The sequence below is a fragment of the Balaenoptera acutorostrata genome, chromosome 18 (genome assembly GCF_949987535.1).
Source record: "Balaenoptera acutorostrata chromosome 18, mBalAcu1.1, whole genome shotgun sequence".
Taxonomy (NCBI): Eukaryota; Metazoa; Chordata; class Mammalia; order Artiodactyla; family Balaenopteridae; genus Balaenoptera; species Balaenoptera acutorostrata.
The window spans coordinates 80,791,360-80,805,943 of record NC_080081.1 but is presented as its reverse complement, the minus strand read 5'-3'; the positions used below and the strand labels follow the sequence as shown (position 1 = coordinate 80,805,943).

General features: G+C 41.0%; 1 protein-coding gene across 1 annotated transcript in view; it reads right to left on the bottom strand.

The window, feature by feature from the left end:
• PSPC1 (paraspeckle component 1) overlaps window positions 1–8,540 on the bottom strand; it is a 62,172-nt gene extending 53,632 nt beyond the window's left edge. The window contains exons 1-2 of the mRNA XM_057532928.1: window positions 8,025–8,540; window positions 1,650–1,951 (exon numbers count right to left, since the gene is read on the bottom strand). Of these exons, the coding sequence (XP_057388911.1) occupies window positions 1,650–1,951; window positions 8,025–8,384 (662 nt within the window). The 5' untranslated portion in view covers window positions 8,385–8,540. The remainder of the gene's footprint in view (window positions 1–1,649; window positions 1,952–8,024) is intronic.
• Between the last annotated feature and the right edge of the window lie 6,044 nt (window positions 8,541–14,584).

The window sequence follows — 14,584 nt, the reverse complement described above, 5'->3', positions numbered from 1 at the left end:
AAAAGAATAAAGTTGGATGATACTATCTGACTTCAAAGCTTAGAATAAGGTAATTAAGAAAGTACAGTACTGGTGTAATAGACATACTGATCAATTAAACAGAAAAGAGTACAGATTTTTTTTTCCAGTTTTTTGATAAAGGTAAAAGGTAACAAAGGGGAAATCATAATCTTTTCAATTAATAGTGCCAGAACACCCAGATATCTACGATAAATAAATAAACTGTTACCTCCCATCATACTCAATACGAATCACAGGTTTAAATAAAAAGCTATAAAATTTCTCCAGAAAACATGAGAAAGCTTTCCTACCTGAGGAAAGGCAAAGATATCATACAAGGATTCAAAAAGAACAAAGCATGAAAGAAAATAAATTAATAAACTGGACTTCAAAAAATATAAAAACTTCTGCCTTTGAAAAACACTATTTAAAAAATTAAAAAGCAAACCACAGACTGGGAGAAATAGTCTTAATACAGACCTGTACCCAGATTTGTTAATAATGTAAGACAAACAAGTTAATTAAAAAACAGGCAAAAAATGTCAACAGACATTTCACAAAACACACAAAAATAGCCAAAAAGCACATGAAAAGATGCTCATCATTGGTCATTAGGAAAATAAAACTTAAACCACAATGAGACACCACTACACTCACTAGAATATCTAAAAGGCTGAAAATACGAAGTGCTGGTGAGGACATGATCAACTAGAACTCTCTCATTCATTGCTGGTGGGAATGTAAAATGGTACAAACATTTTGGAAAACACTTTGGCAGTTTCCTATAAAGCTGAACATATGGTCATTTACTCCTCTAAGTATTACCCAAGCCACATGAAAGCATAATGTTCACAAGAAGCTTTGTACACAAATGTTCATAACAGCTTTATTCACAATGGCCAGTAGTTGGAAGCAACTTGAACATCCACCCACAGGTCACCGGACAAAGTTGTAACTCAGCCATAAAAAGGAACAAAATACTGATACAGTGATATGGATGAAATCTCATAAACATGCTAAGCAAAACAAATCAGACATGAAAGAATACACACTATTTAATTTCATTTCTATGAAATACAAGAAAAGACAAAACTAATTTATAATAACAAAAAGATCAAGAGCAGTCTAGGCAGGGATAAGATGCTCTAGGCAGGGATAAGAGGTGGGGAGTCACTGCAAAAGGACACAAAGGAACTTTTGTTGGATGCTGGAAATGTTCTATATCTTGACTGTGGTAGTAGGTTACATGACTACATACATACATTTTTAAAAACTCACTGAGCTCTACATGCAAAATTGGGTGCATTTTAACATATGTAAATTATACTTCAAAGTTGATTAAAATGTCATTCATTCATTAAATGTAACATTTTGCTTTGCACACAATAGACGTTCAGTAAGTTGAACAAAAATTGTAATACAAAACATTCCTGAGATTCATGTAGAATGGATCAGTACACTGAAGTCTGAATAAAGTATGACTCCTGACAGTACATAAATATACCCTATTTGTATTCACTGAGTATTTACTCAACACCTACTTACCACATGCCAAGGCAACATACAGAATGCACTACAAATAAAGAAGTGAGAACAGAGAGAAGCCCATGTGTAACTGTATAGAAGAATGACAAGACGTTTAAACTCACGTTGTTAGCAAGAATGCCCCATCACCACATCTCTCCAGAGCCTTTCGTGCAGGAGGTTTGGCTGCGAATTCCACAAAGCCTTTTCCCGTAGCTCTACCACGGTCATCCACGACAACCACAGCTTTCTCTACTGGACCAAACTGGGAAAATGCTTGCTCTAGAAGCTCATTGGAGACAACCGGAGAGAGGTTCTTGACAGTTAAGGCTGCTCCATGTGTAGCAAAACGAATTCGGAGAGGTCTGCTCTTCAAAATGGTGCCGTCCAGCTCTGCTTTTGCAATTTCAGCCAGCGTTCTGGACTCCTTTTTAGGAAGAAAAAAATCACCTTTTAAAAATTACAGTAACAAAAAATTTTAAATAGTGGTTTGTTTCTAGGGAGGAGAGCTGGGCAGCTTTAGAAAATGACTGATAAGGTCATTTTGTTTTTGTGTCTTTCAATGATGGTATCACATGCATTTTATTAATATTTTAAAGATAATTAATTTTCAACATTTTAAGTAGAAAGTTCCAACCTCAATGTCGTGTAAAAAGTCATCACTTAAAGATGATCTACTCATAAACAAATTACCAGCTATTAAATATTCAAAGTAGTATCTTTTATAAATCTCCTACATGTATTAAAAGAAACACATAATTACTTTTTGAGACCGATTACCAGTTACTAGAAACTATTACTGAAAATATATTAATTCTCTATACACTCCATGGTTCTGATATTTGTATCTTAATAAAGCATACCACCTCTCCAATGCCAGACAAATCCCTTTCCATTTTTATTTCCATTTCTCTTTTATATTATCTGTAAAAAAACTACTATCAGGTGTTATTAATCACCTCTTCTGAAATACTTTCATGGGCCACACATTTCTCACCACTACAGTGAGAGAAGCAAACACACATTCATGGGTTGTAAGGGTTCTCTCCCAAAAAAAGAGTTCTCTCCATTATACAGAAAAGTGCACATACACTTATTATAAACTAGAAAATATGTTCATTGCTGAAACTACAAGTTAAGAGAACTTCCTTCTTGAAGAATTCAAAGTTGGTATAAAACATAGGCATCTAAAACAACAAACTAGTAAACTTACTACAAGTATGTTCTTTTTGTGCTGTGAAAACTTCCCTGCAAAAACTGAAAGAGGCTTTATAATGCATTTGTGAGAAAAGTACAAATGTACTTTCTTTGAAAGACTTTGAAAAGTCTTAAGGTCACAATAGCTTTTTATTCAATCCCTAAAATGTTCACAACAGTTTTAAATTACTGCACTTAAGCAAAAATCTACCTACAGAACTAATTTTACAAAGACAAATGAACCTAACCTTTTTATAGATATTCAAAATGGCCATTTTGTTTATTACTCTTAACTTAGTAACAGTAGTAGTAGTACCAGCAAACATTTCACGAATATCTAACAAGGGATATGTCCTTTGCAGCTAAGATGTCAGGTAATCCAGCAACTCTGAGAGGCAGATTTTAGGAATAGAGTCTTGAATTAAAATGCTGTCATACATATAAATGCGAATGGGAAGAAACGTGAGGAAATTTCATGGGGTGATGATAACATCTTGATCTAAAATCATGAAACCATACAGTTAAAATTTGTGCATTTCATTATATGTAGATTTCAAATACCTTAAAAAACAATATTGGACTCTAGTTAATGATAAGCATGCTGAAGTGTTTAAGATTCATGGACTGATGGACGGATGGAGATAAGAGATAAAGAGATATGTGAAAAAAAACACAGCAAAATTTAATTGTAGAATCCAGGCATTGAGTGTATGAATGTTCATTTCTATACTCTGAAATTATTCATAATAGTATGTTTGTGGGCAGGGGAATAGAGAGAGCCTGGTGAGGACTTTGTAAAACTGTCAAGTGTTTCTAGAGGGCATCTCCTGTTCAGATTCAGTCAGACATAGTGACAATGTCACGTATCTTCTTTTTTTCAGGATGAGCAAGAAATCTCCATTTTTATGTTAAATCAAGTACTTTTTTACTGTTGGCAACAAATTCAATTTTTAATACTTTCTGGCCAAATAAAATGTTTATGCTGTCAGGAATTTTCAATGCCACAGTCCATCTTCAAAGTTTATACTTTTTATGGTTTTAAATGGTTCTACATCAGGGTTCCCCAATCTCAGCACTAGTGGCATTAGGGGCAAGATAATTCTTATTGTGGAGGGCTGTCCCGTGCATTGTAAGATGTTTACGCTAGTAGAACCACCCCCCCGCCCCGTTTGACCACCAAAAATGTCTCCAGACATTGCCAAATGTCCCCTGGGAAGCAAAACCACTCCATGTGAGAACCACTGCTCTAAATGTGTACCAAAGTAACTGTAAAGTCAATTAAAATTATGTATTTGAAATGAATCAAAGATTTCTTTACTTCATAGCTCCTGATGACAATAAGATAACTTTTATTAAGTGGTTACTACATGCCAGCCATTCATTCCTCCCCCCATATATATACATATACACACACGTGTGTGTGCACTATCTTTCATTATCCTTACCAACAATCTAGTAAAGTGGGTTTTGTTATTATCCTCACTTCGCATATGGGGAAACAGGCTTATAAAGGTTCAAAGTAACTTGTCCAAGATCACACACAAATGCTGATTTCAATCTATACAAAATTCACAACCTCCATCACCATAAATACAGCCTTCCAGCTGGTATCCCTGCATCACTCTTCGTAAAACGTAAAACGTAAAACTACAGGTTCTTAACTGAAAGGAATACAAAAAACAAACAAAAAGAAACTGACATGACTACCCCAAAACAGAGACTGCTTCAACTAGGGTCTAATGATTTCCACTGGTTCCACTTTCACTTTCCAACAGCTCTTTCCAAAGCACATGATCTTTTCTCCCATTGTTTACTAATGGTGAAAATTCCCCACCGCAAGAGTACTAATAAGTTAATAAGTATAAGGAAATACACTGACGCAAAATGAAAAAATCCTTGTGGTCATTCAGTAAAGTTGCTTAAGTAGCCTGCAGTACATTCATACTGTGAAATACAATGTGGTCATTAAAAAGAATCTAGTGCCATGAAAAGATGTTGAAGATGTTTATATTAAATGAAAAACTCAAAGCACAATAAAATGTGTATGGTACAATTTGATTTTTATGGAAAAATTACACAATGTTTAACAGTGATCATGTTTAGTAAATGTACTAAGGTAGGGAAGATCTGCTAATGTTAGAATTGTAATTAAGAGAATGTCCCTGAAATAAAAGATGACTTCAAACTATATGCTGGGCAGGCCCATCACATTCTCTGCTACGTCTCCTCTAATATTTGAACGTTCTATAAGGAGCACATATCATTTCATAATTAAACATAAAAAAGCTAGAGGAGGGGGTTTAGTCCCCAATGACTGACTAAAAGTAAATTCAGTTGATTTTAATTCTTTAATTAGAACAATGGTTCTCAAACTTTAACAAGTATCAGAATAACATCGAAGGGTGGTTAAATCTCAAAATTGCTGGGGCCCAACCCCAAATTTTCTGATTCAGCAGATCAAGGGTGAGGCCCTAGAATTTGCTTTTCTAACAAATTCCCAGTGAACAATTTTTGAGATGGTTTAGGGTCAGCACTGCTAGCATGAATGGCAGGGAAAATAATTGAAGTGGACTTCTGCTTACACTAGGAAGAGATCTGAAGTTACTGGACAGGGACCAACCACACTTCTGTGAATCACTGCTCCAGAAATCTGGTTTACTAAAGCTAAAAGTAGGGGAAAATAAAAGCAGAAACCAAGTTCCAGTCACACTAATGACAGTTTTAACTACAGTAAACTTGCTTTAAAATGAACTACAACTTTTCAGTTAATTTATCCAATCTAAATTGTCAGTAACCATCCAAAACCTAAAAAGCAGAGTCTGGGTCTAAAATTCCACAAAATGTGCCCAAAATACACACAGTCTTTCTCATCGCTCATGTACCATGGACTCACAATCTGGGTTAGAACCTCACGAGTAGCTGCCACTTAAATTCTTTTCCCCACCATTACATACACCATCTCAAAAATGTTGCCTCACCTCATCAATTAACTGGAAAACTACAATTAACTAGAAATAAATTAAACATTAACTACTGAACAAGTAAAAAGAATTCCTAAAAACACAAATCAGATCAAATTATACCACTATTTTAGAGCCACTACACCACCAGTACACACTATAGCCACCATACCATTACTTATACTCAGATCAGGTATGCACTATGATTTTTCTAAGTAGAAAAAAATACATAATAACTCAGAAATATTTAAAGCTCTTAAATCTACCTGTTAAACACAGAGTTCGGATTAAACAGTAAAATTATCCATGAAGTAAATCTCATAAACTAAATTCTAATTTCCAACTGACAAATTTTTAACATTCCTACACAAAAATTTAGGGTGATGGAGTCTAGAGGAGCATATCTCAAAGGAGCGGACAACAGCAGCCCTTCTCACCTCCCCATTTCATAATCCCATAATTTTTTTAAAGAAAAGAAAAGCGAGGACCTGTATTTTCCAATATAGTAGCCACAAACCACATGTGGCTATTTAAATTAAGAATAAAAATACAGTGTGAAAAAAAATAAAAAATAAAAATGGGGAAACTGAGAAAAAAATTACAAAAAAAAAAATTAATTAATTAAGAATAAATAAAATTTAAAAGTCAACTCCTCGGCCACAACAGCCACATTGCAAGTGTTGAACGCTCACATACGGCCAGTGGCTATTCTACTGGACAGTGCAGACACACTGAGGGAGGAAGAATTTTTAGTAGCTTTAAAATTAGGAAGGAAAAAGATTTTTCCACATCAAAAAAGAAATGTTTACTGGCTTAAGTATAAGGCTTCCAAAACAGGGAAATGCAGCCTTACCATTCTTCCTCCAGAATGTCGACTTCAAATAGAACAAGATGCTGCCAGAGGCCAAAGATTGTGAAAATGTTAAATAACACCCTTCTGGGAAGTTTACTAAAAGTTGCCTATAATACGTTATTGTAGAAGTCTAAAACCCTAACTTCCTTTAAGATAAATTTTGGATTTACGTTAAAAATAATTTTAGCAAGTTTTGAAAGGCTGTTTCTCTAATGTCCAAAGAATAATTAAACATACTTATAATTTTATGTTCAAAATGCCAATTATTAAACTTGAATTTTAAGAAAATGTCTAACCCTTCTCTTGAAGCCATTTAGATCTTCAAATGTTCTAACACTAGTGTCACTGAATTATAATCAGTTTTCTCTACATATTAAAATTTTGCCTTTGTCTACTCACGGAGAGAACTCGATTTTGAAAGTTTAAGTTCCAAAAAGAAAGCTTCGGGAAACTGCAATGAACATAAAATTTAAGGATCAAACTAGAAAGACAACAGACACAAAACCCATTTATTTATATAAGATGGCCTCCCTCTAAGAAAGACATTCTGTTGGGGGAAAAAAATCCATCTAAACACGAATTACATTAACGCTGTATAAGCGACACTGCGAGCACAAAGCACACAGAAAAACCTAATAAAGTAGCTCTTTTGTCCTGTAAGTGTAAACTCACTGCTCAAATTTCTTTTAAAGATAATTAGGGAGGCACAGTTTATGCATGATGTCGGAAAACCTATTAAGGTTCAGACTGAAAAGGGGTAAAATATGTGCTATTCTAGTATCACAATGTATAAGCGAGACATAAAATAGCGGTAAGTCCTCGTGGGAAGCACCCTCACACGAGGCACGCGCTGAGGGGAGGCGAGGGGAGGCGAGGGGAGGCGAGGGGAGGGGAGGGGAGGGGAGAGGAGGAGAGGAGAGAGGAGGGGAGGGGAAGCGAGGGGAGACGAGGGGAGGCGAGGGGAGAGGAGAGGAGGGGAGGGGAGGCGAGGGGAGAGGAGGCGAGGGGAGGCGAGGGGAGAGGAGGAGAGGGGAGAGGAGGGGAGGCGAGGGGAGAGGAGGGGAGGGGAAGCGAGGGGAGGCGAGGGGAGAGGAGGAGAGGGGAGAGGAGAGGAGGCGAGGGGAGAGGAGAGGAGGCGAGGGGAGAGGAGGCGAGGGGAGAGGGGAGGCGAGGGGAGAGGAGAGGAGGGGAGGGGAGAGGAGGAGAGGGGAGAGGAGGCGAGGGGAGAGGAGGCGAGGGGAGAGGAGGCGAGGGGAGAGGAGGGGAGGGGAAGCGAGGGGAGACGAGGGGAGGCGAGGGGAGAGGAGGGGAGGGGAGGCGAGGGGAGAGGAGGGGAGGGGAAGCGAGGGGAAGCGAGGGGAGGCGAGGGGAGGCGAGGGGAGGCGAGGGGACGGGGGACGAGGGGAGGGGGAGGCGGGGGAGGAGGGGGGAGGGGAGGGACGCCCTCTCGGCCCCAGGGGCCCCGCGCCCCGCCCCCGGCCGCCCCTCACCAGGCGGATGAAGCCGAAGCCGCGGTCGCGGTTGATGAACACCTCGCTGGGCTCGCCGTAGCGCTCGAACAGCCGCTTGAAGTCGTCCTCGGTGATGTCCGTGGGCAGGTTCCCCACGAAGAGGCGGCAGCGCTGCGTGTACGTCTTCTCACCCGGCTTGAGGAAGCTCTTGATGTCGATGGTGAAGCCGCCCTCCTCGGCCGGCCGGTCCTCGGCGGGCACGGCGGGCGCGGGCGGCTCGCCGGGAAGGGCGAGCGCCATGGCCGCCGGCTCGCCCTCGCCGGCCGCCGACTCCAGAGCGCGGAGGCGCGCCGGGTTCTTCTCGATACGCACTTGCTTCAGGTTTCCTCTCAGCATCATCTCAGCGCGTGCCCCCCAGGACCCGGCCTAGAGCTCGACCTGCGTGTCGATGTCCGCGCACAGACCCGGGGTCGGGAAGGACGCGCTCGAGGACGCCGCCAACCCGCCGCCCGCACTCACGCCCCGGCCGCTCGCCCAAGATGGCGCCGCCACAACCGCGGTGGGAAGGAGAGACGCCGCACAAGCCCCGCCCCTCCGCCGAAGCCGCGCCGGGGCCAACGCGCCTGCGTACTGCTGCGCCTACGGCGCCCTGGTGGCGCGCGCATGCGCACCGCTCTGCGCGCGTTCCTGTTCGCAGCCTTCCCACGGCTGAGAGGAAGGCAGATCCCTAACCCCGTAGGTAACAGTGATGTTGGAAGTTGCAGCAGTGTGTGAAAACGCAGTGATTCGGGAAATAGCCACATTCTCTTAGATGCCCAGCTCAATTTTCAATGACAGCAGAAAGTGAAAACTTGCAGATTTTATACATAGCATTGAATAACGAGGTATTTCCCAGTGATTGAAACAAGTAAAAACACATTTCTGCCCTTTTCAAGAGCAAGTTTTTATTATATTTCCTAATGAAAAATCCAATTCTATAACATAATTGTGGTGTTGATTATTCACCTCAGAGAAGGACTCCGTGAACACCTATGGACCACACCCTAGGACAGGGTCATCAAACGTTTTCTGCAAAGCGCCAGATGGCAAATATTTTAAGATCTTCAAGCCATAATCTGGGTCGGCCAAACTACTCAGTTCTGCCCAGTACAGCTCCTGGCACGTGGTAGGTCTTCATTGAGTATTAAAAAGAAATGAATTCACAGTCACTTTACAAAACCGTTCAGCAGTTTCTCGCGAACTTGAACAAATGCTTACTTTAGAACAGCAATCCCTCTCCTATTCATCCAACTGAAATGAAAACTTGTGTTCACACAAAAACCTGCATGAAAATGTTCATAGGGCTTTATTTGTAATCAACGAAAACTGGAAACAACCCAAATGTCCAACTGGTGAATAGACTAACAGTGGTACATTCATATAATAGAATATATTCAGCAGTAAAAAGGAATAAACTCCTGATAGACGCAATAATGTGACTCAAAGGCTACATACCGAATATATGACATTCTGGAAAACTAGCTACAGAACACAGATCAGTGGTTGCCAGGAGCTGGGAGGTAGGGAGGGGTTGACTAAGTAGAGATACAGAGAAGTTTTTGGAAAGGTAGAAGTACATCTTGGGACTTCCCTGGCAGACCAGTGCTTAGGACTCCACGCTTTCATTGCCGTGGCCCCGGGTTCAATCCCTGGTTGGGGAACTGAGATCCTCCCCACCTCACTCACAGCTGATACTGTCAAATTTATTAATTTCTCCAAAAAAAAAGGCACAGTAAATGAAATTGTCTCATTCTATCAGCACCAAATCAACCAACCTAATTCCATTTGTAGCCACATGCGCTGCCTTCCCTTCTGTTACAATGAATGAATGGTCAAAAATCCCCTCTTAGGCCAAACCACTGGATGGCAGGTTTCAAGTTCTTTGCTTCTACAGTTACCTAATCCCCTTCCAAGTGCTTAGTTACTTGATCTGTACGGAACTATTCCCATCAGCAAAAGAAACTGTTGATAAAACTTTCATCTTGGGGGAAAAAAAAAAGGAAAGAAAAGGAAAAAACCTTCTCTACACCACATGTTGTCCTTTAGCTACTGTTTCTTTAGTCAAGAAAGAAAGGAAGGAAACAAGAGTTGTCTGTTTTCTGTCTCAATTTGCTCATCCTTGATTTCTTCTTCAGCCACACTGATCAGATGTCTATCCTACATTCCATGCCTCTGAAACCTCTCATGTCACCATGGGAGACAGCTTCCACTTTGACCAGATGCAGCAGTCATATCACAGATCTTTCAGCAGCATTTGATGTTGTAGATCTGGGCCTGAGTTTTTTCATGTGTAATGTGGGAAGAATACCTTCTTTACAGAGTTATTGTGCCTATTAAATGAATTAAAGTATAGTCTTTGGAAAATAATCTGGCATCATAAATACAAGTACTATTATCGATCGCTTCCCTCCTACCTTCTTGAAACACTATTCTACCTTCTGCACTACGATGTTCCCTGATATTCTCACAGCCACTGGCCACTCCTTACTCTCTCTGTCTTTCCTGGGAACCTTCACTTGAGAACGTTGGAGAGCCACAGGTCCAAGTCCTCCTCTCCTCTTCTGCTACACTCATTCCCTAGGTCAGACCGTCCACACCAGGGTGCCTCAGAAGCATTGGAGCAGGTTTTTTAAACCTCAACACTGTTGATATTTTGGACCGAATAATCATTTTTTTGTGAGGAGATGTTTAGCAGCATCACTGGCTACTACCCAGTAGATGCCAGTAACACCCCACTCGCAGTGGTTACAAACCAAAATATGCTGGGAATTATTCTAATTGCTTTACACTTACTAATCATCACAACAATCTTTTAAGGTAAGTACTATTAATATCATCTTTTTTTTAAGACTTTATTTTTTGGAGCTGTTTTCAGTTCCCTGCAAAATTAAAGGGACGGTACAGAGATTTCCCATGCATTCCCTGCCCTACACCTACACAGTCTCCCCACTATCAACATCCACACCACATGGGACATTTGTTACATTTATTGACCCTACACTGACACGTCATCATCGCCCAGAGTCAAGAGTTTACATTAGGGTCACTCTTGGTGTTGTACAGACTCTGTGGGTCTGAAAAAATGTATAATGATGTGTATCCAGCATTGTAGTATCCCACATAGTATTTTCACTGCCCTAAATCTCCTCTGTTCTCCACTTATTCATCCCTCTCCCCATCCAACCCCTGTTAACCCCTGATTTCTTCACTGTCTCCATAGCTTTGCCTTTCCAGAACATTTCTATGTAGCCTTTTCAGTCTGTCTTCTTTCACTAAATAATATGCATTTAAAGTATTCTATGTCTTTTCCTGATCTTATAGATCACTTCTTTCTAATGTTAAATAATATTACACTGTCTGGATGTACAACAGTTTATTTATCCATTCACCTACTGAAGGACAACATGGTTGTTTCAAGTCTGGCAATTATGAATAAAGCTGCTATAAACATCTGTGTCTGGGGCTTCCCTGGTGACACAGTAGTTAAGAATCCACCTGACAATGCAGGGGACACGGGTTCGAGCCCTGGTCTGGGAAGATCCCACATGCCGTGGAGCAACTAAGCCCGTGCGCCACAACTGCTGAGCCTGCGTGCTACAGTTACTGAAGCCCACGCGCCTAGAGCCCATGCTCTGCAACAAGAGAAGCCACCGCAATGAGAAGCCCGCGCACTGCAACAAAGAGTAGCCCCTGCTCGCTGCAACTAGAGAAAGCCCGCACGCAGCAACGAAGACCCAATGCAGCCAAAAATAAATAAATTAATTAAATTATAAACAACAACAACATCTGTGTGCAGGTTTTTGTGTGGACTTTTAATTTTTCCATCCGCTGGGTAAACACTAGCAGCGAGATTGCTGGATCATATGGTAAGGGTCTGGTTTTTGAGAAACAGCCAAAGTGTCTTCCTAAGTGGCTGCACCATTTTGCATTCCCATCAGCAATGAGTGAGAGTTCCTTTTGCTCCATATCCACCAGCATTTGGTGTTGTCAGTGTTCCAGATTTTGGCCATTCTAGCAGGGGTACAGTGGTATATCATTTTTATTTGAGTTTGCATTTCCCTGATAACATACAACATGGAGCATCTTTTCATATGCTCATTTGCCATCTACATCTTTGCTGAAGTGTCTGTTAAGGTCGTTGGCCCATTTCTTAACCAGGTGTTTTCTTATTGTTGAATTGTAAGAGTTCTTTGTAAATTTTAGATAACAGTCCTTTATCAGATGTGTCTTTGGCAAATATTTTCCCCCAACCTATGGCTTGTCTTGGCTTGTCTTTTTATTCTTGTGACATTGTCTTTCACAGAACGGAAGCTTTTAATTTTAACGAAGTTCAGCTTATCAATTCTTTCTTTCACGGATTGTGCCTTTGGCGTATCTAAGAAGTCAGCACCAAAGCAAAAGCCATCTAAACTTTCTCCAGTTTTTCTTCTAGGAATTTTATAGTTCTACATTTTACATTTAGGTCTGTGGTCCATTTTGAGTTAACTTTTTGAAGGATGTAAGGTTTGTATCTAGATACAGTGTTTTACATATGGATGTCCAGTCATTCCAGCACCATTTGTTGAAAAGACAATCTTTGCTCCATTGTATTACATTTGCTCCTTTGTCAAAGATCAGTTGATCTATACCCATGAGGGTCTATTTCTGGACTCTATTCTGTTCCATGGATCTCTTTTTCTTTTGCCAGTGCCACACTGTCTTGATTACTGTAACTTTATGGTAAGTCTGGTAGTCAGGTAGCATCAGTCCTCCAACTTTCTTCTTCAGTATTGTGTTGACTATTCTGAATCTTTTCCCTCTCCACGTAAACTTAAGAATCGGTTTTTGTCCATATCGACAAAATAACTTGCTAGGATTTTGATTGGGATGCCATTGAATCTATGGATCAAGTTAGGGAGAACTGACATCTTGACAATACTGAGTCTTCCTATTCATGAACATGGACTATCTCTCCATTTATTTAGTTAGTCTTTGATTTCATTCATAAGAGATTTGTAGTTTTCCTCATATAGATCTTGTAGATAATTTGTTACATTTATATCTAAGTATTCATTTGTTTTGGGTGGCAATGTAAGTGGTATTGTGTTTGTAATTCCAAATTCCACATGTTCATTGCTGGTGTGTAAAAACATTACTGACCTTTGTGTATTAACCTTGTATCCTGCAATCATCCATTTACTTTTTTTTTTTTTTTTTTTTGACCATACCACGTGGCTTGTGGGGTCTTAGTTCCCTGACCAGGGATAGAACCCGAGCCCCCTGCATTGACAGCATGGAGTCTTTTTTTTTTTTTTTTTTAATTTATTTATGGCTGTGTTGGGTCTTCGTTTCTGTGCGAGGGCTTTCTCTAGTTGCGGCAAGTGAGGGCCACTTTTCATCGCGGTGCGCGGGCCTCTCATTATCGCGGCCTCCCTTGTTGCAGAGCACAGGCTCCAGACGCACAGGCTCAGTAATTGTGGCTCACGGGCCTAGTTGCTCCGCGGCATGTGCGATCTTCCCAGACCAGGGCTCGAACCCGTGTCCCCTGCATTGGCAGGCAGACTCTCAACCACTGAGCCAACAGGGAAGCCCCCGACAGCATGGAGTCTTAACCATTGGACCGCCAGGGAAATCTCCCCCCTCCATTTACTTTTAATCTATATATGCCTTTATACATTTTTTAAAGATTTATTTTTTTTAATTTATTTATTTTATTTTATTTTTAGCTGCATCTGGTCTTAGTTGCGGCACACGGGATCTTCACTGAGGCATATGGGATCTTCCCTTGCGGTGCACGGGCTCTTTGTTGTGGCACACGGGCTTATCTCTACTTATACTGTGCAGGCTCCAGAGCACGTGAGCTCTGTAGTTTGCACCATGCAGACTCTCTAGTTGAGGCACACGAGCTCAGTAGTCGTGGCGCATGGGCTTAGTTGCTCCACAGCATGTGGGATCTTAGTTCCCCGACCAGGGATCAAACCCGCGTCCCCTGCAGCGTAAGGCAGATTCTCTACCACTGGACCACCAGGGAAGTCCCTATGCCTTTATATTTAAAGTGGGTTTCTTATACGCAACATAGAATTGGGTCTTGTTTTTTGATCAACCCTGTCTTTTAATTGGTAATCTCTGTCTTTTAATTGGTGCACTTAGATCAATGATGTTCAAAGTGATTACTGATATAGTTTGACTAATATATACCATATTTGTTATCATTTTCCATTTGTTGCCCTAGGTCTTTGTTCCTATATTTATATATATATATATATATTTTTTTTTTTTAGCAGTTTTTTTTTATTAATTTATTTTTATTTTTGGCTGTATTGGGTCTTCGTTTCTGTACGAGGGCTTTCTCTAGTTGCGGCAAGTGGGGGCCACTCTTCATCGCGGTGCGTGGGCCTCTCACTATCGCGGCCTCTCTTGGTGCGGAGCACAGGCTCTAGACGCGCAGGTTCAGTAGTTGTGGCTCATGGGCCTAGTTGCTCTGCGGCATGTGGGATCTTCCCAGACCAGGGCCCGAACCCGTGTCCCCTGCATTGGCAGGCAGATTCTCAACCACTGCGCCACCAGGGAAGCCCTATATT